General features: G+C 40.6%; 2 protein-coding genes across 13 annotated transcripts in view; both read left to right on the top strand.

The window, feature by feature from the left end:
• The first annotated feature begins 1208 nt into the window (after positions 1-1208).
• Positions 1209-10587, top strand: seh1l (SEH1-like (S. cerevisiae)). 2 transcript variants are annotated; one of them, XM_071468377.1, is made up of 9 exons: positions 1209-1422; positions 1957-2007; positions 2101-2247; positions 2509-2720; positions 3178-3276; positions 3408-3548; positions 3742-3896; positions 8165-8318; positions 10161-10587. In XM_071468377.1, exons 1-9 carry the CDS (start codon positions 1312-1314, stop codon positions 10336-10338), a joined length of 1248 nt encoding a protein of 415 aa, XP_071324478.1. In that variant the 5' UTR covers positions 1209-1311; the 3' UTR covers positions 10339-10587. The 2 variants fall into 2 exon arrangements, with proteins under 2 accessions (XP_071324478.1, XP_071324479.1); XM_071468378.1 differs by having other exon boundaries at positions 1211-1422; positions 9736-10587.
• Positions 10588-12619: 2032 nt separating this feature from the next.
• The window catches only part of cep192 (centrosomal protein 192), a 31412-nt gene continuing 19063 nt past the window's right edge, over positions 12620-24968 (top strand). For all 11 annotated transcript variants that reach the window (XR_011686608.1, XR_011686605.1, XR_011686606.1 and 8 more), the window contains exons 1-22: positions 12620-12758; positions 13388-13631; positions 14091-14201; positions 14692-14849; positions 15016-15077; positions 15566-15716; positions 15884-15999; positions 17526-17615; positions 18200-18352; positions 18622-18772; positions 19007-19224; positions 19820-19942; positions 20455-20610; positions 20833-21109; positions 21206-21355; positions 21476-21540; positions 21756-21980; positions 22318-22459; positions 22595-22683; positions 22792-23082; positions 23612-24500; positions 24669-24786. Coding sequence is in view for 7 of the 11 variants with exons in the window: in XM_071468370.1 (XP_071324471.1) it covers positions 13459-13631; positions 14091-14201; positions 14692-14849; positions 15016-15077; positions 15566-15716; positions 15884-15999; positions 17526-17615; positions 18200-18352; positions 18622-18772; positions 19007-19224; positions 19820-19942; positions 20455-20610; positions 20833-21109; positions 21206-21355; positions 21476-21540; positions 21756-21980; positions 22318-22459; positions 22595-22683; positions 22792-23082; positions 23612-24500; positions 24669-24786 (3908 nt within the window). In the remaining 4 variants the exon portion in view is untranslated. The remainder of the gene's footprint in view (positions 12759-13387; positions 13632-14090; positions 14202-14691; positions 14850-15015; positions 15078-15565; positions 15717-15883; positions 16000-17525; positions 17616-18199; positions 18353-18621; positions 18773-19006; positions 19225-19819; positions 19943-20454; positions 20611-20832; positions 21110-21205; positions 21356-21475; positions 21541-21755; positions 21981-22317; positions 22460-22594; positions 22684-22791; positions 23083-23611; positions 24501-24668; positions 24787-24968) is intronic.

Raw genomic sequence — 24968 nt, forward strand, 5'->3', positions numbered from 1 at the left:
GACCCCCCTGAGGGAAGTATAATCAGCCCAGTTTTATTCATTAGCAACAACCATTGGATAAAATAGTGACATGAGCAGAGGAATAGGGGTTTAGAAATTTCTGTGGAAAAGTCAAATTCCTGGTTTGAGGAGAGAATAACATGGACGGTGCATGTAGAGAAGACAGCTGCAGAAAATCATTCATGTCCTATGAGGTCTGGTAGGAACTGACTTTGGAGTGGACAGTTATCATACTGGACAGCAGCTTCCTCTGTTCCAAAGAAGCTGGATGTAGTACAGGCTAAAGCACTTACAATATGTGGTGGAGGTTTTAGAACAACACTTATTAATGCTCTTATAATTGAACTGGGTGAAATACCAGTTAACCCTTTCCTAATGCTTGGTGGGGGAGCACTAAAGTTTCAGGGAAGGGGTGGAAAAGTAAGGAGGGGGAGTTAAATACATTTACTACCACAGGAAGTGGTAGTAAAAGATGTGTCGATGTCCATAGACGTCCAAGATGTGGTTTTTCCAGATTAGACCTAATTAGAGAAGAAGGACGTGTGTGATCCTGTGACTTTTAACTAAAGTCACAGGATCACACACGTCCTTCTTAAAGAAAATTTGCAGATTTGAAACAGATTTACACTGATGACTCCAAGAATCAGAGCAATGACGTACTGCAATAGGAATAAACATTCCACATCTCCAGATATAATAGTGAAAGTAAATATCAAATCATGTGTCAGTCTTCACTGTGGAGCTTGTGCCAACCTTGTGGATACTTGGGTGAGTGGAGGGAGTTAGACCAGGAAACATATAATTATATGGTTTCCCACTGAAGAGTGGGAAAAAGTGGCACCAGAGCAGATGTAATAGTTGAAACCTTGACTACGTTGGGGAACACTGCTGGATTGTTCTTGATCCCATTGCACGTAAGAGAAGAGTCCAGGGGAAGGGATTAGATCTGTGAGTATTGTATGGAAGGGTCGAGTGTAAGAGCTGTATACAACAAGGACTAACAAAATGATGGCAAAAAGAACAGGAGGAAGGCACGTTTTATTTTCCATTCCAGCTAACACTGAAACAGATGTCAAATACTAGATCACGACAGGGTGGGGACTTGGCTGAGTCGGTGTCTGTGCACTGGTGGTGGTCTGACGTTAGCGCCGCAGTACCGCCGCCGCCCTGTGGACGGCAGCTGTAGGCCTTCGCTGCGCCTCGTCTGTCGCAAGTTTCAACCGAAGAAGATCGACAGCTCGCTGCTGCTCATACGCGACGAGGACCCGCCAAACACACACACTCAAGAGGACACATGACAGGCCTGGCATCATGTTTGTAGCGCGTAGTATCGCTGCAGATCACAAAGATCTGATTCACGATGTGTCGTATGATTTTCACGGCCGGAGAATGGCAACTTGCTCCAGTGACCAAAGTGTCAAGGTATGTTAGGCGAAGCACACACCGGTCTGCTAATGTTAGCCGTAGCTGTCACAGCTAGCTTGTTAACATTACCCACATCATCAACACCCAGCACATTATTAGATTGACTGACTCTCACACCGCTTGTTGACAGAAGTAACGTGAAGTTATCTGTTAAACGTGCTGTTAATTTTGACTCTGAAAGGCAGCTTTGCTCTGTTGTATTTAGCCTTGTCGCTAGCCATTGTGCATATAGCATACAGCCAGGGGTGGCTGTAAGGAAGTTGCACAGCAGTTTCAATGTAAACACTACAGAGTACACAGCACATTGCAACAAAATACAATACGATTCCTGCTTGTGTAGTACATCTGTGACTTGGAAGGTGTAATCACAAGTTAGTGGTCAGTGAAGTAGTGAAGTGAAGTGGTAGTGGTGGTGAAGGGAAGACTGTACCACATTCAGGTATGTAACAGAGCGTCAAAGGTTACTAGTCTGAAGTGGACACACATAGTATAATGCAATATTTCTTAAAATTGTTATCTCATTCTCCTCAGGTTTGGGACAAAAGTGAAAACGGAGAGTGGCACTGCACAGCCAGTTGGAAGGTAAACCAGCTACGGCGGCTTGATTAGGAATCAGATGTCTTGAAAATTCGGGCGTTCTTTGATTTGACAGAAGCTCCTCTCTCTTCTCCACAGACACACAGCGGATCAGTGTGGAGAGTGACCTGGGCTCATCCAGAGTTCGGCCAGGTTCTAGCTTCCTGCTCTTTTGACAGGACAGCTGCTGTCTGGGAAGAGATTGTAGGGGAGTCCAATGACAAACAGAGAGGCCTGAGCCACTGGGTTAGTGCAGCTGTTCGCGCCTTTCTAAACTGGCAGTTCAGACGAGAGGCAGTGTATCTAAATCACAACTCCTGAGTTCAGTAGCTCCTGCAGCTTTCTGAGTGATGGTGCTCAGTAAGCTGACAGTGAACCCCACTACTGTGAAACGCTGATTCTGTTCTGCTGTAGTTGCTCTGTTAAGTCAGCGCTGCTGGTCATTTTGCCATACCTTTCTGTTTGCTGCCAGATCTGACCCAAGTATTTTACATTGTTGTGTTTTAGATAAAGAGAACCACATTAGTGGACAGTAGAACTTCAGTGACAGATGTGAAGTTTGCGCCTAAACACATGGGCCTGATGTTGACCACCTGTTCTGCGGATGGAGTGGTGAGGATTTACGAGGCTCCTGATGTGATGAACCTGAGTCAATGGTCCCTGCAGCATGAGATCTCCTGCAAGCTCAGCTGCAGCTGCATCTCTTGGAATCCCTCCAGGTTAGAAGACAGGTTCACTTTGTATCAAAATGCTGTGACAGTGAGTTTATAATACTGGCTATATTGAATCATACTTTGCTATAAATGTTAGCCCTTGGGAGTAAAATTGAATTTACTTATGTATTTAAATTAAGAGAGAAAAGAAATGGTTTAGTATCTACTTACCTTCTTGTTAGTGAAAATACAGTAAATTATTATATTGGTATAAAACCCATTGTTCACTAGAATGGACTCACAGTCACTATAATGTTACACCTGTACTCTGACTGCATACTTAATGCAGTTCCAAACGTTCTGGTAGAACAACATTGAATTAAACATTTTGTACCTTAACCTTTTTTAATGCAAGGTTTTCTGCTGCTTAACTTTAAACCGATCAACTACAACCTCTCAGCAGCCTGTAGAATGATAATGGAGTTTAATAACGTGTACATTTTTTTTTCTCCCAACCACCCAGCTCTCGTGCCCACCCACCAATGTTTGCAGTGGGGAGTGACGACAACAACGTAACATATGGTGGCAAAGTTCAGATCTATGAGTACAATGAAAATACAAGGTAGGTATTCCTGTAGTGTTGTGTGCCACTCTTAAATGTACCATTATAAACAAGAAAACAAAAATATTTTTGTAAGTTTTTTGATAATAGTTTAATTTTTTAATATTTTAATTTTTACCAATGTCCAAAAGGAAATATGCTAAAGCAGAGACGCTGATGACCGTTACTGATGCAGTTCATGACATTGCATTTGCTCCCAACCTGGGGAGATCTTTCCACGTCCTTGCCATTGCAACAAAAGATGTCCGAATCTTTAAGCTTGTTCCTATGAGGTGAGCGATTCAGGCCTTTTTTTCCTGTTGATTGTCAAAGTTGTCATATGAAGGACTCATACACAGTGATGAGTGAAATCACTGAAATCCTGAATTTTACATGTCAGTGAATTCATACATGCCGTCAAAAATGACAGAATGAAAATCTAACACAGTGAAGACTGATTGTCTGTATCTTGGATCCATCTGTCAGGAAGGAGAGCACTTCTACAGGACCCACCAAGTTTGAGGTGCAGATCATGGCTCAGTTTGACAACCATAACTCCCAGGTGTGGCGTGTGAGCTGGAACATCACCAGCACCCTGCTGGCTTCCTCTGGGGATGATGGCTGTGTGCGCCTCTGGAAAGGTGGGATGCTTTGTTAGCTACTGTTGATGAGTGCTCATTTGTCTTCCTTTCATCTTAGTGTGCCAAACCTGGGCTGGGTGATATGGACCAGAAATCGCATCTTGATATTTTCCGACTGAATGGAAATTATATTGATCTCTATTTTCTATGAAGAGGGCTGACGTTCAGGTTTAAGTCAAAGCCACGTTAAGATGTCACAAGAACTTTTAGTTAAACGGAGTGGTTACAATAAAATGCAAAGGCAGGATTTCCTTCCCTGTTTGAAAATCTACACCGACAAAACATGGAAATAAGAAGAAAACTAATTATATAGAATAAATGGCCTGTATTAAATTAAAATAGGCTTATCGCTCTAAAAATGTGCCTTAAGGGCTTACAAACAGCAATAACAGACTGTATGTGTGTGAGAGAGAATGTCAGTGCAGCTCTACAGTCAAATAAGGTTTTATCCATTTGAAAAGTAAAATATTTTTGGGTCATTATGAAACTTTGTTGGGACTAATTAGACTGTGTGAGGATGTCAGTAGAGGAGGTGGTCGTTCAGTGTGACTCAGGATGCTTTTGTGTTCATGCTTCTAAAAGAATGTGGCTACATGTGGCCCAGACCACCTCCGAAAGTGGTCTGAGTGATCGGATCTCAAATACACCACACACCTGTACCTGTACTTAGAGCTGTCCGCTTGTGATCAGATCACCTGAGACAGGTCTGAACACCTGAGACAGGTCTGAACAGGGCCAATTACAGGTTTTCCTCTCCTCCTTAACAAAACATACAGCTGTGCAAATAACAATAAAAATGTAAACTGCTCATCTGATCTTTAAAATCCAGACCATCTCGAAATAACTGAACCATTATTTTTTTTTTACAAACCAGAGTTCTGTACCACAAAACAACATCTGTGATTAACAAGGTACATTCAGGTTTAACTCTGGGTTTTCAGTCCTACGACAGTGGTTCACTACTTACCAGGGTAAATCACCATGGTAACTTATGCTCAACTCCTAACCTGCTCTGGAGCAGGTTTACGTCAGAGGATCAGATCAAAACCTGCCAACAGCCCAACTACTGACCAATCAGGCTTTCCATGTGTCCACTGGTTTTAAAACAGAGCTTCTAATAAACAGGGAGAGACTTTAACACAATAAATAACCACATAATAACTATTATAGCTTCATTTAGAAAATTATTTCTAGTGTTTCTTTTTTTGTTCTAGTCATGTGATCCTATTGTTTACATTTCACCTTGTTGAATATCACTTTTTGATGTCACAATAACCAAATTTACCCACAGGTATCAGTGTTTCTTCTCATATTAAGTACTATATTTATAGTTCTGGCAATGTTGATAAGAATTAAAACTCTGCCTCTTTCACATGGGCAGGCTCATAGCTGAAAACCCAGAGTTAACTGATCCAGTTGAAAATCAACTTGATTGTACAGGTGATCCTGGACGGCCAGTGTTAGGTTAAGTTAAGCCAGAAGAGGAAAAGTTAGCCTGGGTATGTTGAACTTGCTTTGTAGCACAGGCCTCAGGTCTTCAGAATTTACTTGTGGTGGTGCGTGGGGCAGCATTTGACCGAAGTGCATGCAGAGACTTGTGCAGTTTAGAGGGGGAAAGTGTAACTGTTTTTATGCTACAGTTTACAGATATCCCCTAAATGCCTCACATGCAGATTGGATGTCTTCAGCAGACAGGTGTACAGCATTATTAAGAGTTGGTGTTTCTGACATTTTTCTCTTTTAAAAACATATTTAAAGTGCATTTGCAGGTCATTCATTAACAGTGTAGATACTTTGTGACTGTACTATACTCATTTTAATTACTGTGCCCAGCCTGCTGTCTCCAGTATTCTGTATCTGCATTTAATGAATAGCTCATATTAAAAGAAGGAATCTGCAGCATTCCTTCTATAAATATGTATGTACATACATACATTTGCACTGTGCATCATAATCGGCCTTATTGACCAACTATGTGTACACATACAAGCACTTTTATTTACTTAGACAAAGTGCCAACAACAGGTTTCAGAGGTTTGGTAGGAAGATAAAGACCTAAAAACAAGGACAGCAAAGCTGAACAGGGGAAGTCAACAAAAACATTTTATTATTATGTGCATTCAAGTAGGTGAAAAAATAGATGCCTATAAATATTATATAACAATCCACAATGAACAGCAACACACAATCTCTATACACAAGTCAAACTGTGTAAATTGTAAATAAGAATAGAATATACAAACATGCAGACTGCCACTCAAGCTTGAACAAATACATGGCGGGGGTTCCCCTCTGAAGTTACCTGTCCTAGCCACAGTTTTGAGAATATTCAACTGCAGCTTGTTGTGATGCACCGGAGCACCGGCTGTCCAACCTCCCATCTGTACACATGCCTTTTTGCCATCTCGGATGAGACTAGTGGTCATAGTGTTGTCTGTGAATTCAGCAGTTTAACAGATGGGTCTGTCTGCATCATCCAATGACCTGTTTGCTCGTTAGTCAAACTGCAGGGGGGTCCACCAAGGGGCCTCTGCATCCCTAAGATGGCCCACACCAGTCCCTCAAGGGACTAAATGAACACAGACCTGAGGGTGATAGGCTGGTCGTCACTGGGTCTTGTGAGGATTGTGGAGCGTTAGAAGAAGGAGAGAACTTCACACAGCCCCTCAGGTCTGCTGAGTATCTGTGTGAAAACCAGCTGGTCAGCACCATAGACTGTACATAAAGGTAGATGTGGCCTCGATGACGTCACACATAAGATTCCGAAGAGCAGTTTTGAAGCTCAGAGTGGGCTGCTCTGCCGTCGCCATCTTGGCAGTGCCTGACTGCACCTAACCTCTGGTTAATCAAAATATGGACAGTGAGGTTGGGTGTTGGTGGAGCTGAGATTTCTGCTCACCCACCTGCCACTCAAAGCAGCACACCCTTAATCATACATGACTTTAAGCCTGAGTGAAACTTAAACAAGTGAGTTATAAAAAATTCACCCACATATAGTTGTCATGAAGGAGAAAATTAGCTATAGAGACCAGAACCCTTTTTTGTATCAGGCTGTGAATATGTTTAATTCTGCTGTAAAGTTCAACATTTTAACATGAGAGTCTGTAGAGATTGACTCGCTTTTGGAGCCAGTCTCAAGTGGGCATTTGAGGAACTGCCGTTTTTGGCTTCATCTTTCAGCCCTGGAGATTGCCGCTTGGTCAGCACAGGCTTTGAGACAGGAAGGTGACGTGCAGTCTGGACCTGCGGATCTTTAACAGACCTCCTCTTCACAGATCCTGAACGCAGCTGGGAGTCTGTGGGGAGAGTATTGCAGGGGTGCAGTAGGTTGTAAATATTCATGTGATGGGCTCACTGAAGACGCATGGTGACACCACGTCTGAACAGGGCCTCTTACTGTTGGTGTGGATTAACAGGTACTGCTGGCAGAGGGAGGAGGGGCTGGTTTGTGAGCATGGGCTTCCATCTCAAGTGGAAAGACTAACTTAATCAATTTTTAAGATGTGTGACAAATTTGGCTCAACAGTTAGGCTACATGCTGTCAGCTTTTGTTTTAGCTTGTTCATAGCAATTTGCTATTAGCCTAACTAGCTCCCTATGGTTAACACATATCAGTGGTGAATGGGAGACTGTGGGCAAAGCTGAAAATATCGCTTTTCTGCAAGTTTCTGATTGTTTAAAGGATATTTTCACAAATTACATTTATTACATCATTGGTTTTTTTTACTTGTAAAGGTTTTATTGTACATACATGAATAAGAGTAGTTGTTGTGAACTTGACTAATATGTTTCACTTCACCCAATTTCATTTTCTCCTCTGTAGCCTGAAGCAGGTCCCCATAATGTAAATCATTAAATTTTAGGGTGAAGGTTAAAATCCCATTTGCTGGTGTCCTCTATGTCCCATAGAGAGCTGCTGCCCCTCCAGCTAAAGTCTCAGTAAAGCTTTCAGTTTCAGAAAATACAAAGTGAGAGCTGAGAACTGAAATAAACAAAAACAGAATAGTACTAACAAGTACCAAGACTGCTATCCACAACGCAATCTTAAAGCATCTGCGTATGGATGTATTTATGTACAAATGAAGTCAGTAAGGAATGATATACATTATTAACATTGCTATAACTGATTTGTGACAGTGGGAAGTTAAGCTGCTAATCAGCCCAACTCAAATTGTCCCAGTTGGTTCATCCCCTTTGTTTGGGTCCAAGAGAAATGGCGTGTTAAAGGCAGCATGAGCTCTGACTTTACCTCTTGTGTCTCTCTGCAGCTAATTACATGGACAACTGGAAGTGCACAGGCATCCTGAAGGGAGACGGCAGCCCACTCACCAGCTCATCTGGTCAACCCACAGCCATGAGCACCGTGGTGGGCTCCTCTGTTCAGACCTCCCAGAATGCACTGAACGGGATGTCTGCAGGAAGGTAGGTGGTGTGGTGCATCTGATGCCACTCACCCAGCCCAACCCAAGCCAAGCCAGTCAGAACTGACAACTGATTATGCCTCACACTGACTGAGACTGCAGCTGCTCACTGACAAAATCCTGGGCCTACACTGACCCAATGCTGCACTCATGCAAAGAGCTTGGCTTCCAGCATACAAGTTGTGGGCATCAGGTCTGTGGAGCCCAGTGTGTTGTGGTGTGTTTTTTTTTTTTTTTTTTTTTTCAGGAATTTCCTCTTGATTTGTACTGATGCATGTTACGTGAGTGGTTTTATGTTTCAGTTTGCATTGGCTAACCATTTTCTTGGTATAAAAAGTAAAATAAAACTGTTTATATAAATTTGATATGTGAGTATTATTGTGACTATTAGTTATTGTAGGATGTATGGCAAAACCACTGTGTAGTTAGTTAACAGAATGTTGTAAATATTGAGAAATCTGATTTGATTCAGTCTCCAACATAATTACTATTGCCATTAAATTAGTATTTAAATAGAATTTTATTAATTTTCTGAACAATCTTTCTCCTAATTTTATTCTCTGTATTCATTTTTCTGAATTCATCTTTGAGCAAATATTGCCAAACTCTTTGCTGAGCAGAAGGACAGCTTGAATGAAGCTCATTAACCACCTATAATAACATTAGACAATAGTAAAAACATGTGGTGTTAACATAAATACAGCCATCGACATTGACGGCTTTAAAGTGCAAATGTGTCAATTTTGAAAGAAAGATAATGCCTTCTTCCCCTTACAGATAACATGATGAATTCATAAGCAATAAAAATGCACAATTTCTCAGTTCAGTACACTCTGGGATTTTGTTACTATAGCCTTAGATGGTCTGGTGTGACCAATAGTTTACTGTGGCTAATGTTAGCCAACTGTGGTGAGAAACTTCTGTGTAAAGGGAATTATTATGGATAGGGATGCTCTAAACTGCATTATTGAGTGACATTGCTGACTTAGACTCAAAGTAACAAAGGCTTGCTTTGATACTTGGATGATAGATTTGCAAATATGATAATGCAGCGTCATTTTGTCCTATTTAGAGATTAAAGGTAGCAGTAAACAAATTGCATTTGAGCTAACAGTTGTATGTGGCTGTATTTGTGTTTGATCTAGTTACCTCTGGCTTAACAAACTCTTTATTTACAATTCTTGTTGTTTTTACTTAACTCTTGAGTCACCTCTAACCTGAGTAACATTAGATCTGTCTGCTGTATAACATCCTTTGTTATAGAAGAATTAACTTGGCAACCAAATTTGATTTTGATAATGCAGTTTGTAAAATTACTGTGCATAAATGGTTTCTTGCATTCCATCTTCTGGTTGACACAACTGTGTGACATGGGGTTTGTTGAAGTAATGTGATATTGTACTGCTTGTTGCATGCAGGATTGGCAAGAGAGCTCCGTTTGCCCCTCCCCTGCGGCAGCTGACCTCTCCAAAGATATACCCGCACCCTGCACATTACTAATGTCACTTCTGCATCAGCTACCATTTGCCCTTGTGGTAATGCATTTCAAATGTGTGTCTGTCATGTCCCTGCTGAATATAGGGTTAGAACAGGTTGAGGGCTTAATTTTGGCACGAGAACTGCATGTTCACGGCTTTCACTTTGGTTTGATTACATCATGTTGCATTTTGCCAGTGGTTCACCCTTTAAAAATAAACCTCTAGAGCACAAATTCATCCTTTCTCCTTTAATTTCCATTTCTACTTCCTTTTATGTGTTCCCCTCTGTATTCCATTGTCACTGTCCAATCCCTGTCGATGTGTTTTTGTCGTCTTTGTTTCCATCCATTTTTATGTTGCCTCAGGTATTTCTTTCCACCTCTGGATCCTCCCAGAGCGGGGACCAGGTATGGTCACCTGCTGCCTCCCTCCTCCCTCATAGAGCACTGTGATGCTGAGCCCATTCAGCCTCAACAGCAGGCTCTTCCCCACAGACTCTCCTCCAGAGCACTGCTGCCCTTACCAGAGGCTGAAGGACAGTAATGTGTTTTAGCTAAGATAAACAGGGGGATGGGGATGAGCCATAAAACTACATTCATTTCTAATAAAGAGCTTCATTTTTTTCTGTTTTCTAATGTTTTGTTCTTCTGTTCAGAAATTAGATAAAAGTTTTGGACGTCATGAAGATTTGGTGATATTTGCATTATATGGCCAGGACAGCCATTTTGATAACCATTTTAACAGTCTGATGTATATACTAGTCTCTGAGTAATAAACTCAACTTTCCCAATATTTAGTGTTGTATGTTAGTGATTCAATGATTCCCATGTGTTTGTGGTCATGACACAATGTCAGTGTCGCTGAGTGGGGCGCTGATCAACAGACTCGACCATCAGTAACTGCAGAGGGGATGTTTGTTATCACTCAGTGCACATGGAGGTTGGAAATTGCACAAGGTAGAACTCAGAATATACAACATAAGATATGAAAGGAATGTTATTCTTGATAATTCTTCCTTCACATGCACAAACGGAAACTAATAATTCATTCATGAGCAACTGACTTGCAGGTGAAACTCTTCACCTTATTTTTCTTTGTTAGAAATTGATCCCATGGTGTTTTGGTAAAACAAAAAAATTGGTTATTGACACTTTTTGAATAATATTGTAGTTATTATGAGCTGATATCATTCTCTACATACTGATTGTCAAATCTGTGTTTCAAGTATGAACATTTGCCCAGCTGAAGTTTCAAGTAACCATGGTTTTTGTGTTACTGTCAGACTGAACTTGACTTGTTAAGGCACATACAAGCGATTTCCCCTCGGTGATCAGGTAAGGGTCGCTTGACCAAAAGGCAATTCTCTTCATTTTACTTCAAAAAAAAAAATGGTGTGTCATATATTTTGACAGAGAGGATAATATTTCATTTCATGGCTCACATGCCTCTATGTGCTGAAAACTGGAATGCATGGGTTAGCAGTTCTCTCAGCAGGCAGCTGTGTGTTAACCAAGGCATTCTTGCAGCTGCTTGGCAGAACACATGGCAGACCTACATAGTGTTCTGGCATCTTTCACCTTATGTCCTTCTGTATGGGAGAAAAACTGTTTTGCTTAAGCATTATGTAGTCTTTGGGTTTTTATGGAAAGAAAAATGATACAAGGATATATTACATCACATCAACCTGAAACTCCATGGCCTTGGCTTATTTTCTGTGACAAACTAGTAAACGAAAAAAAAAATTGAGTACACATGCTGCAATACCTCTACACATGAGAGTATGTACTTCATATGACGTTCGAATGAATTTGATCCACATAACGCACTGATACTCACTCACTCACCTGCTATATTGTTACAAGAAGCCTCCTGCTCCTGCTTTCTCTTTACTCTGTAGTGTGAAAACCTGTATTTAACATTTTCTCACACCTGCACATTGGAGAGAGGGACAAAACATAAATTACTACACTCAGTGCATAGGTAACTTCACGGACAATCCTCTAAGCAATATGAACAAAAGATTACAGGCCCTGGAGCTAATATTAGAAGATAGTGAGACACAGATGGTTTAGGGTTAGAGATGTGTTTTTCAGGCGTACTGTATTTCAGCTGTGACTAAAACAGTCTACACTTTGGTAGTGTTTTGTCTTTCTATTTGTTTGCAAATTATTTTAATTATTATTTTATAGTTAGTGACTAAAACGATCTAAGTTTGGTTCTCATGTCTCTTTTGTCACCTATCACCTGTATTTGCTTTCTGGATTTGATTATATTAAGATAAAAGTGAAAATCAATGACAATATCAGTTCAAAATAATAAACACAAATCATTCATGCTACCCAAGTCATTTTATGGTGGATTTAAAAATTATATAATAAATTATAACTTTACAACTATATTGTTAAATGTGATCAGAATGTGAACAGAAAATCATTTCAAACATTAATCATGTATGTTACCTATATTGTTTGGAACTGAGATAAAGACAATATATGTTGAGGATTTTTCATGTAAGTTTTTATTTTTTTGTTTTATTTTTATTTCTTATTTGTTTTGCTTTTTGACCGTTTGTACCAACAGTACCAAAGGGTCAGCTTATGCTTATTTCTATACATTTTTTTCCTTTTTTTTTCCTTTTTATTGTAGCAATTTATATTGCCATTATGCCTCAAGTCTGAAAAATGGCATCTTCCTTCTTTCATTCAAGTCTGTTATCCAAAGTGTCCCAAGTGTCCAGCGTCTAACAGAATGACAAGGATACCATCCAATCAGGACTGACAGTGTCGTCCCTCTCGGTTTTGTTGGCCAATCAAAACGGTTTCTATTGATTAAGTCCCGCCCTCTCGACATGACGCTGTCGCGGGCTTCCTGTAGTTTCCGGGCGCTACTTGGTCTTGGCGAACTGTTGCACGACTTGTTTCATATGCCTGATTTTAAGCGTTACTGGAAAACCTACGTATTTGGTAAGTAACTTTTCAACTTAACTACGTATTTCAACTCGTTTGTACCAGTTTATAGAAATAAAACTAGAGTGGGATTTAAAAAAATGCTGTCTGGGCCCGCTCCTGGAGTATTGACTGAGAGTTGAAGTCCAACTAACGCTAACGTTTACGTTAAGATTCAATTCTCTCGAAGAAATGGACCAGTCTGGAAAGAACTGGGTTAATTTAGCAAACATGGTTAGATAAGTAGTTAACTTAACTTTTCTGTCAGCACTCTCCTCCAAGTTAGTGAACGAAGACAGTGGAGTAACTCAAATTTAGATCATGCTGGCGAGTTTGACAAACCCACTTGTTTTTAGCAAGTAAATTAGCTAGCGTCAGAAGTTAGCTAACCTAGCATTACTAACGTTAACTAATTGCCCCAAGTTGTTAAGCCAAACTGTATAGTCGCGAACCAACTTGCATAAAACTTCATCACTGGTTCTCATAGTTGCAAGGTAGTATTAAAGCACTGACCGTTTCTAAACAGACACACAACTCAGATTGTCCCATCTGTGCTTGTGCACTGTACAGTTTGCATAAGTTATTAGACGTGTTTTAAGCTCTCAACGTAACACTAACTTGCCTTATCTCCTATTTATTTTTCCTAGACATTACTGATGGGCTTCACCTGAACTGAAGTCAAGCCACATTTGGCTGTCAACCTGCTCTATTCAAAAACATGGCAGACAGTTTTTACAAGTTGGAAGATGAAGCCATCCCCAGTTTCCTCTGTGAGTCTGTGGACAGCACCAGTGACCGTGCCACACTGGGGAATGTGACATTGGGTTCAGGCCCAGGACTGCCAGTGGCTGCTTCCACAGTGGCGAAAATTAGACCTGGGCCTGACAACAGGTGGGAACTTGCTGCTGCTTTGGACAGACTGACTTGTTTGTTGCATCACACTGACTATTTGACTAATGTGAGAGCGGATACTGAAATTATTCCAGTTTTGGTTTTGGGATATCTGTGCTTGTACCATTTGCATTAACTTAGCATTTAAGTGCTTTTGGAAATAGGAGGTGTTGATTTTCAAGAAATGGATGGTAATGCATTCTAACATTGAAACAGTCCTGGCTAATATAAAGTAGAGCTGCATGTGGATACATTTTTGTTAATAGGAAGTTATTGCAGCTATTTTTGGTTTCTCAAATTTCCCATAAAAGAAATGGGAACAATGTTGAGGATGGTCATACTGAGTCAGGATTCAGCAGTTAAATTTAATTTTTGAGCACTAAACATGATGTGGAGCTGTTTAATATGTTAACAAGCTGCTGTTGTGTAAAAACAATGCTATGTGCTCCTGCTTTACAGAGAAGGTCCTGGTGAGGTGTCATATTTGGAGGGCAAAGCGCTGTATCAGGCTAACTCACAGTCTTCAATAGGAGAACAACCCAGATTTGCTCTCAGCTTTAAAGATGACTTGTAAGTGTATACATGCATTTAGATCACATTGCAGAATTATAGTTTGCAATGTTGTCAGTGAAGTCTTTTCTATTTTTTTTTTTTTTTTTTTTTTTTTTTTTTTTTTGTAGAAAAAAACTCTTTTCTCTATCTTATGTTCTAGTTCCTAGAATTATTTTTTATTGGCTGATTTTCCTCCATAATTGTCATACTTGGAGTATTTTTTTCATTATTTAAAGTAATGCAGACGTTTGATACCTTTTTGTGAGTCAACCCATGTAGGTTAGATGGTTTCACTGAGCACAGTTATGTGCATTCATCAAAGAGGAATTCAACTACAGTATGACAGCCTCTTATTGAATAATTGGTGTTGTATGATGGAATGACTATTATTTTTGTGGACATTCATAATGTCAAACCATAGTAATTTCTTGTTCCACCATAGTTTTCAAATGTATTTTTTTTTTTTAATGCGTTCTTAATCATTTACCATTTGTGACCTTCATCACAGGGACAAAGCAGATGACTTCCTTGCAGCCCACCGTCTTTCAGACATGCTGGTGAAGATTAATCTCGATGAAAGTGTATCTCGAAACCAGAACTCCATGCTGGGGCTGCCTCCCACACACATGGGCTCAGTCCATTGCTGGCCCACAGAACTTGGAACAGGTAAAAGCTCATGTTCCTGCCGGCTTTAAAGTCCCCATACTGTTGAGCCTCAGTAACCCCATTCTTGACTGGAATACTTGATATATAGAGATAAGTACTTCTCATTATCAGAATGAAGATATATTTTTTTGATTGATAATAACTGAATATTTGTCTCTTCTGACAGATCTGTCAACAGGACTTCTGACGCTTCCCCAGTTTGGACATAAAGATAGTACAGATGCAAAGGTACCCATCTTGGTGCCCCTTTTGCACACTTTTACCAGTTGGCAGTTATTTTTTTTTTTATCTGTGAAATAGCCTTTGCAGTTATTGTATGTACTATGTATAACCTGGTCTGTACATAGGACATCCTATTGGTGATGCCCTCTCAATCTGTGTCAATTTCTTTTAAAAAATTCTGCAGAAGCAGATACAGATCAGGAGCTTCAGTTAATCTTTACATCAAGATCAGAAAATCTTAAACCTTAATTCACTAGTTAAACTGGGTATTTTGCTAAATTCCAGTTCACCTGTTTGGATCTAATTGACATTAAAGAAGTACAAAGAAATTAGCCTCTCTAAGCCAGTACCTTACAAAATACTTAGAAGGAAAAACAAGATGAGTTCTATTTCAAATATAGGTTGCAGTTTAGGATTTTCAGACAATCTCTGTGCAAATATATCCTCTCTATTTCCTGCAAAACTGTGATTAAGTACTGTCTTTTCCTGGCCAGTCCATGCAGGCTCAGGGCTTACCAGCTCCAGCTAGGGAGGACAGTGTGCAGAGTGAGGGAATGGACAGCGACCATTTCAGTGGCAGTAACTCGAGCTTTCTGGCAAATGAGAAGCTCATGTCTGTGGACAGCATGAACAGTGATATCACAGGTATGACTTGTCTTTCTCTTTGGAACTTCTAACCCTGCACAGTATTACATGCTTATTTTACCTTATAGACTTTATACATCATATTTTATAAGTCCTTGATATTTTAGTTGCAGAAAATAAACACGTCAAAGCTTGAGTCATATTATAATCATGTGTTTGATTCTCAGACGATGACACTGATTTGAACAACCTGCCCGATGATGAACTGGAGTTGTACTTCAATAAGTTGGTCCCTCCTGCAATGCAGCGAGGCAGAGTAGAGGGCCAGGAGATTCCTTCAACAGTAAGACTGTTATTATTACTTGCTATTATCACTATGATATATGTATGAAGATTCTCAGTCATACAGGTCATGGTATCTGTTAGAGTTTTTCCAAGGAAACTGGACTTACTTGTGGTTCTTGAAGACATTGTTTCACCTCTCTGGAGGATGTTAGAGGAAATGGTCTGGGCTTTGTGGACTGTACCATGCACACTGAAGATGACAGAGGCCTCGACATTGACAGATACAGAAAACCGACTCGCAGAGATCAATATTTATTCATTGATTCTCACCACCCACTGGGTCACAAGCTTGGAGTTATCAGAACGTGCTCACAAGGACAGAAGGGAAGGAGAAGGAACAAAAACACATCAGGGAAGCACTTAAAATGTGTAGTTACCCAAAATGGGCCTTTGTCAGAACCACAAAAACACAGAACAGACAGAGAAGGAAAGAACGATAAACATTTTCATTCTTTACATTCACAGACCTTTGGGGAGACCTTGAGGAAACTATACAACCACTTCACAAGTGCATGGCACAATACAAGAGAGCCACTTCCTCAGGCCAGCTCACTGTAGACCACCTACATCTGAAGGACAAGGGACACTCATTTGAGGAAAGCGTTGTACACATTTTGGCCAGAGAGGACCAGTGGTTTGAAAGAGGAGAAAATTAAGCCATCTACATTAAACTGAAATGACCAAACAGAGGAGGTGGTCTATGTAAACCATCTATCAGCCACTTGTAATGCAATCGTGGGATCACTCCCAAAGCAACTTAACGCCACCTAACAGATGAGAGATGAAACATCTTCAAGACCCTCAAGCAAGTCCAGTTGCCTTCAAAATTAGTACAAACATTCACTTGCACTCAAAGATGAACTGATTAAACTTTGGTGCTCAAACGTCAGGTTCACTGTGACCTCATGTCTGTCCCATTCTTGTGAATGTGATATCTCAGGAATGCGTTAAGGGAATTTCAATACATCTGGCACAAACGTTCAAGGAGGAGTTGATTAGAATTTGGTGGTCAAAGGTTGAGGTCACCGTGACCTCACAAAACACATTTTTGGCCCTAAATTAAGAATTCACTGATTATGACAAAGTTTAACACAAACGTCTGATAAGATTAATTGATGAAGTGATGACATTAATATACAAAGTTGTCTAAGGTCAACTTCAATCTTCTGCAAAACATTTGTGGCTATTATTTAAAGCTGTAACTCAGCAAGAGAATGGGAGATTGTAATTGTGTTTCTTGCAACTCAGTTGAGGGAGGCACAAATTCTTTACTTTGTAATGTTGTTGATAACTTCTTGCTTTCAGGGATCATCCTCAGTTTTTCTTCTTCACTTCCATGGAATGAATCCGTGTGCTTATACCTATGATTGTGTATGAATAGATGCGTGTCTGTGTCTGTGTCTGCATCTGCAGTCTGCGTCTATCCAAGGGCCAACAGAAACCAGAAGATGGCCTTCACACTTCACCACCAAAAAGTTTAATTTAAAGTAACTTTTCAATTTTCTTTGAATCTTTTGTTCATAGGGTCTTCCTGGTTCTGCTGATGACCTATCAAACATATGCTCTGCAGTTCCAGAACAGTACAGACACCAGTTCCTTGATAAGTATGATCAGGTGAGCACACTTACTCATAAGTCATAAGGATGAATTCAGTAGTCTCACAGCCTGAAGAAAAACTGTTCCAAAGTCTGGTGGTATGGCAGCGGGTATTTCTGTATTGCTCTCTTTGTTCATTTAATGTATTTAAACCTCAAAGAATTATGAGGGCATGCACTCCTTTTCAGTGATGTCAAGAATACAGAGGAAAAACAGAATAAGTACACATAAAAATATCGAATGAGAAAACAAACATAACAACAAAAACGGTTACAGTCAAGAGTGGAGTCATTGGTGATCATGGATTTTAAACTGACTGATGGGTTTAAATTGACTGATGGGTACAATTGTGTTAAGTTTTAATGTCTGTGTTGTAAATGTTGTGTGTGTGTGTGTGTGCGCAGCACAAAAACTAAAAGCAGTTTTGCTAGATTGCAGCAGGGTGAATGGGCTTTGGCTTTGGTGGGTAATGTCTTAGTATCCTTTGAGCTTTATGCAGGCACCTCACCTAAACCTTTAATTTAAAAAAAAATCAAATTTAGGTTATATTTCTTTGTCATTTTTTGTAATGTTTTACTATGTCTTGTGTATCATTACTCCAGGAGGATTTCAGGATGCCTGATGTGCGTCTGGCTGCTACAGGTATGGACTCCTGTCCTGCCAGTGATGAGGACACTGAGGATGAGTTGGAGTCTGCCAGAAGGAACACCAGTGCTGTCAGGACACGGCTGCTGCCAAGCACCTCCAGGCAATTGGTCAGACATAGAAATCAATACCGTTATTATTATTTGTACAGCAGTATCACAACGTCCTCAATTTCACACATTGACCACACACAGTCCAGCCATATACTAGATTTTGACCAAGTCTTGTTTTAAAACTCTCAGATATAATTGCATTATATGCATTTTGCCTCAAAAATCCAGTATCTAGTCACTTTATCATTATTTCCTAAATGTACTGTACAACAAAGTTTAGCTTTATGCAATTTATGTTATGTGTGTGTATCTACATGTTGATACAGGTTGGAGAGAGTAATCGTCCCAGTTTCAGGCCGGGTTTAGAGGGAGGTAGTTCTGATGATGAATCTTTCAGTGCTCGCAGTGGTCCATCTGTGTCTGGGATCGAACACAGACGATCTGCTGAGGGACAAGTCATCAACCCTCCTGTCACAGGTGTAATATTTCTTTCACTGCCTTTTAGCTCTCTGGCAGGTTTCCCTGTTTTTATTGATGTTACATAATGACTGCATAATAAAACTTAATATGTATTCAAGTAGCAGGTTCTTGGTAGTTTTGAGAGAACATTAACTTGCCTCAGACAGATTTTTCTGCTAGTATTTGAGTGTCAGCCTATCTACCAGACATAAGTGATTGCTGGTTTGTTTTGTGTCATTGTGTTACTCCAAGGGGATGGAGGAGGTGGTGATGGGAGCAGTGGGAGTGAAGAAAGCGGAAATTATGGGGGAGCTTCGACCATCCCTCTTCCAACGAGTAACGTCCAGACCACATATGATGTCATGCGTGGGCTTGGGATTGTGGGTAGCAGTGCTGCTGGTGAAGATGAAGACAGTGATCTGAATAATCTGGCAGGGCATGGAAGGAACAGCGCTTCCAGACACACTGAGGTGAGAACAAGGCTCACTCTGGGCATTCTTACAAACACAGGTGTAACTAATAACATCAATAATGGGTGCCTTCCATGTAGCAGCAGGTGGCTTAGTGGAGCAGCTAAGAACAGAAGTATGTGAGGCTAGATATCACCACTGATTTCCTGATTCCATTCAGTTTCCATTCCCGATGTGCAGAATTTGTAAATTTAAAATTGATTCTAATGATTCAGTTACATCCAATGTTGCACAAAACACTTCTCAGAACTTACTCTTATCCTAAATTGTTCTACGTACAACAAGTGAGCAACACTGTTGTTTACTTGAATATATATAATTGTGTGAATTCCACATTATAGGCTAAGTTGTAAGCATGTTTTCCAGTTCTAAAATTGTTTTACAAGGATTTATTTTTAAGGATTTATTTTCCTTAGCAAATACAAAATGACTAAAACATGACAAATCTATATATATTTGTATATATATATTTTTTTAGGCCTGAGTGTGCAAACTCTTTTAGTGATGATTTTAATGGCACATTGTTATATTCTGTTTTTTTCTTTTTGAACCTAAATAGTTTTTTGGATCTGCGTGACTTGGATCTGTTTTGCAGATAGGAGACCGTGTGGGTCCTGTAGGAACAGGGGAGGCCAGCTTCTCTCAGGGGACGTCATTGGGGACTCAGAGGTTTTCTCCCATGAACTGGAGCATGGTGCTGGACCGACAGGAGGCATTGGTGAGTACAGATGCATGAATATCAGGTAACTATAACTGACCAACTAAGTCTGTTATAGTAATCACATGATGAAGCTTACAAAACCACCATAAATTGTCTTATTAAGGTGTTCGGTCACCAGACCAGCTTCAGTGCTTCTTGGCATTGATTCAACAAATCTCTGAACTCTACTGAAGGGATGAACACCATTCTTCCAAAAGATATTCCCTCATTTGATGTCTTGATGATGGTGGAGGTAGAGAACACATCAGTCCAAAATCTCCAAAAAGTGCTCAGTTGGGTTGAGATCAGGTGACTGAGGGACATTCAGTGACCCCTCGTACCCTATGGTTGGGGGCATTATCATCCTGTTTCTCCACTAATTTTTCAAGGTTTTTTTGTTTAATTTGTCACCTATCTGTATTTATTTTATGAAGTAGTTTGATATTCTATTTGGTTCTAAAAAAAAGATTCCACATATTCATATAATTGTAACTGATGCGGTGATCACTGTGGTTCTGACTGTATCCCAGGATGCTATGGAAAGCACAGAGCCTGGGCCCACTGTTGACCGACTGTTGGACTCAGTCTACTTGAGGAGCACGGCTGGACTCAGAAGACCTCATGACTTAGCAAACCCAGCTCTCTCCCACCTTCAAGGCACCCAGGGAAGCTTCCACCTCTCCCAGGTACAAGAGATAACCGGGAACTGGGTGAAAATCAGGGATTTATAAAAACCAAAGTATCTATTGCACCCATCTATGTTGGCCATGGAGAAGGTAGTCTTGAAGATGGCTTTTCATCACTGCTTTCTGATTGTATTTCCATTCTGAAGTCATTGTTGAATGACTTCAACATGTTGTAATAGTGATGCAGCTCTATATAACCTCTTGTCTTCTTGTTTCCCTTAGGTGCTGCTCCCAGAATGTGATGACAAGGATGATGATGATGGTCACAGTGGAACAGATGAACCTGATGGTGCCAGGCCCTCCTTGGGCTTCAGGGGAGGGCCCTGTGGTGATGTGACTGCTGCAGATGCCTCAGCAAGTACCAGTGAGGACGACACAAATCCTCTTTCCACCTCCCTGGAACCCAAATATTTCTCCCAGAGCTTCCACCAGGAGCAGGAAGATTCAGATGATGCATGGAACCATTGCCCAGACAACTTGGAGCTGGAATTTCAACAAGGTAAACTGTCTTTTTCTTTGAAGTTTAGACCAGAAGTTTAGTTGTTACGAGCGACTCAAACTAAGCACATTTTTGAACATGATGATGACTTTTCAGGTGCCAATGCCGCTCCTGGTGTGGTGTACCAGAATGAAGAGGGGCAGTGGGTGACAGACTTGGCATATTACTCCTCCTTTGAGAAAGAGGTTGATGGGAAGATATCAGAGAGTGTTGGTAACTTTCCAACTGAAGACTTTGTTAATGCGGGTACGTACAGAGTCCTCAGCTCTCTTCTAATACAAGGAAATTATTGTACTGTAGTGTTTTTTGTTTGTGCAAAATACATTTATTGAGTTGAAAATTGTGGCAACTTTTTCCTCCTTTCAGGTGTTGCCTTGGAAAAGATAGTTAAAGACCAAGAGGAGTTTGAAAAAGAGCACCAGTTCATGCAGGTATACATATACATAGGCTTATGTTGCTCCTTCCAATCCAAAATGCATTTGGCTTATATTTTTAATTTATCAAATGAACATAATTGAATGAATGAAAAATTCATTGTAGCGCATTTGCAGCATTGTATGATAATGCACTAACAAACATCTACAACTCTGAGTTACATGAAGTGTAAAGCACAGCCTCTTGTGGTTTGTTATTGCTGCTCATATAGGAGGAGAAGATCGAACCGGCCAGCAGTAACAGCACCTTTCAAAGTGACTCATCTTGGAAGGTCCCCACCAACGGCCACATCCTGATGAGGGCTTCCCAGGTTTCCTCGGAGTTTAAGCAGGGGGACCAAAGCTACCTGCGGCTCTCTTTAGGGCAGTTTTTTGAACAACGCTCTGAAGCACTTGGCTGTTTGGGCAGCACTGGTGACCTGGATGGAATTAAACGGGTCAGTATAACTGATTTGTCGGGTTGTTACTGAAATAAAAAAAGTACTTTCTCTCAGTCCGTTAGAAGCTATTCAGAGTTCTGTTCTTCATTGGTAAAGCTGTAGATTGGATATGCTTCAACATTGACGTATAATTGGGGTTTGATTGCTGAAGGTGTAGCTGCCAAGGTCTTTTTCTTTTGCAGGAGAGACTTGAGAAATAATCATTGTGTGACTTTTTTAAGTCAAGTTTTTGTCAGATCTAATAATGTACAGTTAAGATTGCATAAACCGGTGCCTTTTTTTCTTCTAGCAGTGAACAGTAAAGTGTATTTAAAAGCTTGTATGTGTTCTCTAGCCATCCTTTGGCTACATCATTACCTCTCCAGAGAAGAGGGAACCGTTTGCCCTGATTCACCCTTCAGAGTTTTCAGCTGGAGTCAAATCTCCTCACAGTGACACCATGGAACTCAGTGAAGCAGACAAAACACTAAATCCAGGTATGTTAAGTGCTGCTGAGGCTGAAGAATAATTTTCAAGGCTCAGCTAGTACCTGATCTTGTATGCATCTTTGTTTATTTTAAAATGATTGACACTGTGCTTTTTTAATGTTACTCATGATCATCTCCTTGCAGAGGACCTAGACAAAACTCTAGAGGCACCAGGTGAAAGGATGTCACCGAAAGGTGATATTGATCCAGAATGCAGGGAACAAGAGACACAGGTATGTTTTCAATATGTTAATACTGAATATGTTAATATTGAATGTCTCGTGTAGGAGTACATGCATGATTTTGTGGATTTCTGACATAAAATCACTTCAACTCTTCAGGACCATACTGTTAGTGCTGCACTACCTGACCACACTGAGGGCTCTGGCTCCGAGTCAAGCTTAGGCAACCAAACCTGTGTAGCCTCCGACAATAATAGCAGTCAGCTGATGCTGAGTATCAGCACGATTGCTTCAGCCATTGCCGATGCATCCATCAGCACTGACCCATCGCAACTGGCTGCCATGATCATGGAGCTCTCCAAGAGGAGTAAGGCACGGAATCTCCCCGTGTTTGCTGGACCTGTTGGAACTGATGTTTGCAGTATAGAGGAACCACACTCAACTGAGCATGTAAGGCTGTGATTTTTGTTATTTTTGTTAATTTTTTAAATTTATTTATTTAATAGTATATATTTGTCATCATTTCCCTGCACAGCAGAAGTGTTCACACTTTTTTTCTGGTTTTAGAACATAAACACTTACCAAATAGTTTAATATAGAATTTGTGCTTAAATCCCAGCATTTTGTCCCATGAAATACACAAATCATTTTCTGGCTTTATTAGAATAGATCTCATGATAGCGAACTCAAAAACATAATGAAATCATGTAAAGGAACATGCTTGTTTAATCCAAGACCCAACAAAAAATCACATCGTCATTTTTCTTTTTTTTTTTCCAGTGAAAATGAAATGCAAATGACCATTCCACCTGAAATCATGACCCATATTTCACATGCAGTATCTGTCAAAATAACCGCAATATGATTTCTTTTGCATATCGTACAGCCCTACTTGTCAGCAATGAAAATGTTATTTCTTAACTTCTGTTCATAAAATCAACATTTTAGATTAAAAAAATGCTGTTTTGTATCTGCATAGATCCTCCCTGAGCCAGATCACAGCGCCATGTTGGACACACTGCAGAGAAGCACCTGTGTTGGAGAGCTGAGTGCCTTTGACATGGAGAAATACCTGAAAAAGACTGACGTCTCTAACACCAGTGATACCTCTGTGGCCCACACTACCTTTGACCTGACCAGCTGGGCTGACAACCTCATCAGGAACCCTCAGACAGGACGCACTGAGCAACAGAGGAGCTCATCTCAGCAAGTGGACAGTGAGACTCAAAAGATGCCCATAAATACAAAAACTGAGGAGAGAGACAGGAGAGGAAAGACAACACTAGACACTAGCTCATCTCCAGTGTCCCTGTCAAATCCATTATCACCAAGTGATAAGAGGGAAACAAAGAAGAGCTTGATTCCTTGTCCTCGTACGTCTGTCAGCTCTGCCAGAAGGTCTGTGGGATCAGGCCAGTCTTTTATACACAAGGCATCTCCAGACAACATGGCAGCTTGCGATAACACCACTTCTTCTGCCACCAAGACTTCTGGTTCCAAAGGCAGGACCCCTCTAGAAAATGGAGTCAAACCAGGAGAACTAAAACCACAAGCATCCAACAATTCTAGGTCTTCTTTAAAACCACTACAAAAGAGTGATAACGTCTCTGCTGCCTCACCTGACTTGCCTGGAACCTCCCCAGGATGGAGGAAAGGGCAGTCATGCCTGCCTTGCCCTAAAGGTTACTCTCCCCCAACTCAGAGGGTGAGGAGTGCAGGCCACCAGAAGCAGGACAGACACAGTAATTCTTCAGAGAAGAAACCACCAGCCAGAAATATTGCAGCTGCTCCACAACCTTGTAGCCCTGTGGAGAAGCACATTGGCTCCTCTTGCCAGAACGGCCGGCCTCCACCAGATCCTGAATCTGGTGAGTAAAGACCAGAAATATGGCTTCTGTTTGTTGTGTATACAATGGACACCCTTATCCAGACAACTAGAGACCACCAGCAGCCACAATGTGCATAACTGGCAGGTATTTCCTCTGTGAGTCATCATCATCATAAACCTGTGTGTTAACATGAACTTTGTTTCTCAGAACTTCCGAAGGGTTTTTCAGAGCCCTGTGTGGAGGAAACGCAGTGTAACTTCAGACCATCCACTTCTCCACTCACCCACTCTTCGCCCAGTCAGACCTCACTTCCCAGTGCTGATTGGTATTGTATCACATGTGGTTTCTACAGATTGTCTTAAATATTCATAGTCATTAAAAAGTATCTTTTGTGGCTTCAAATTAAATTCAACCCTAGATAATTACTAGACAAGAAAGGAGCTGCCACATTATTCTTGAATATTTGCTTGAATATCTGGTCTGCTTTAATTTATGTAGTTTAGCTGG

This window comes from Trachinotus anak, unplaced genomic scaffold (genome assembly GCF_046630095.1).
Source record: "Trachinotus anak isolate AG129_WGS33_773 ecotype Australia unplaced genomic scaffold, CSIRO_AGI_Tana_v1 ptg000032l, whole genome shotgun sequence".
In the NCBI taxonomy this organism is placed as follows: Eukaryota; Metazoa; Chordata; class Actinopteri; order Carangiformes; family Carangidae; genus Trachinotus; species Trachinotus anak.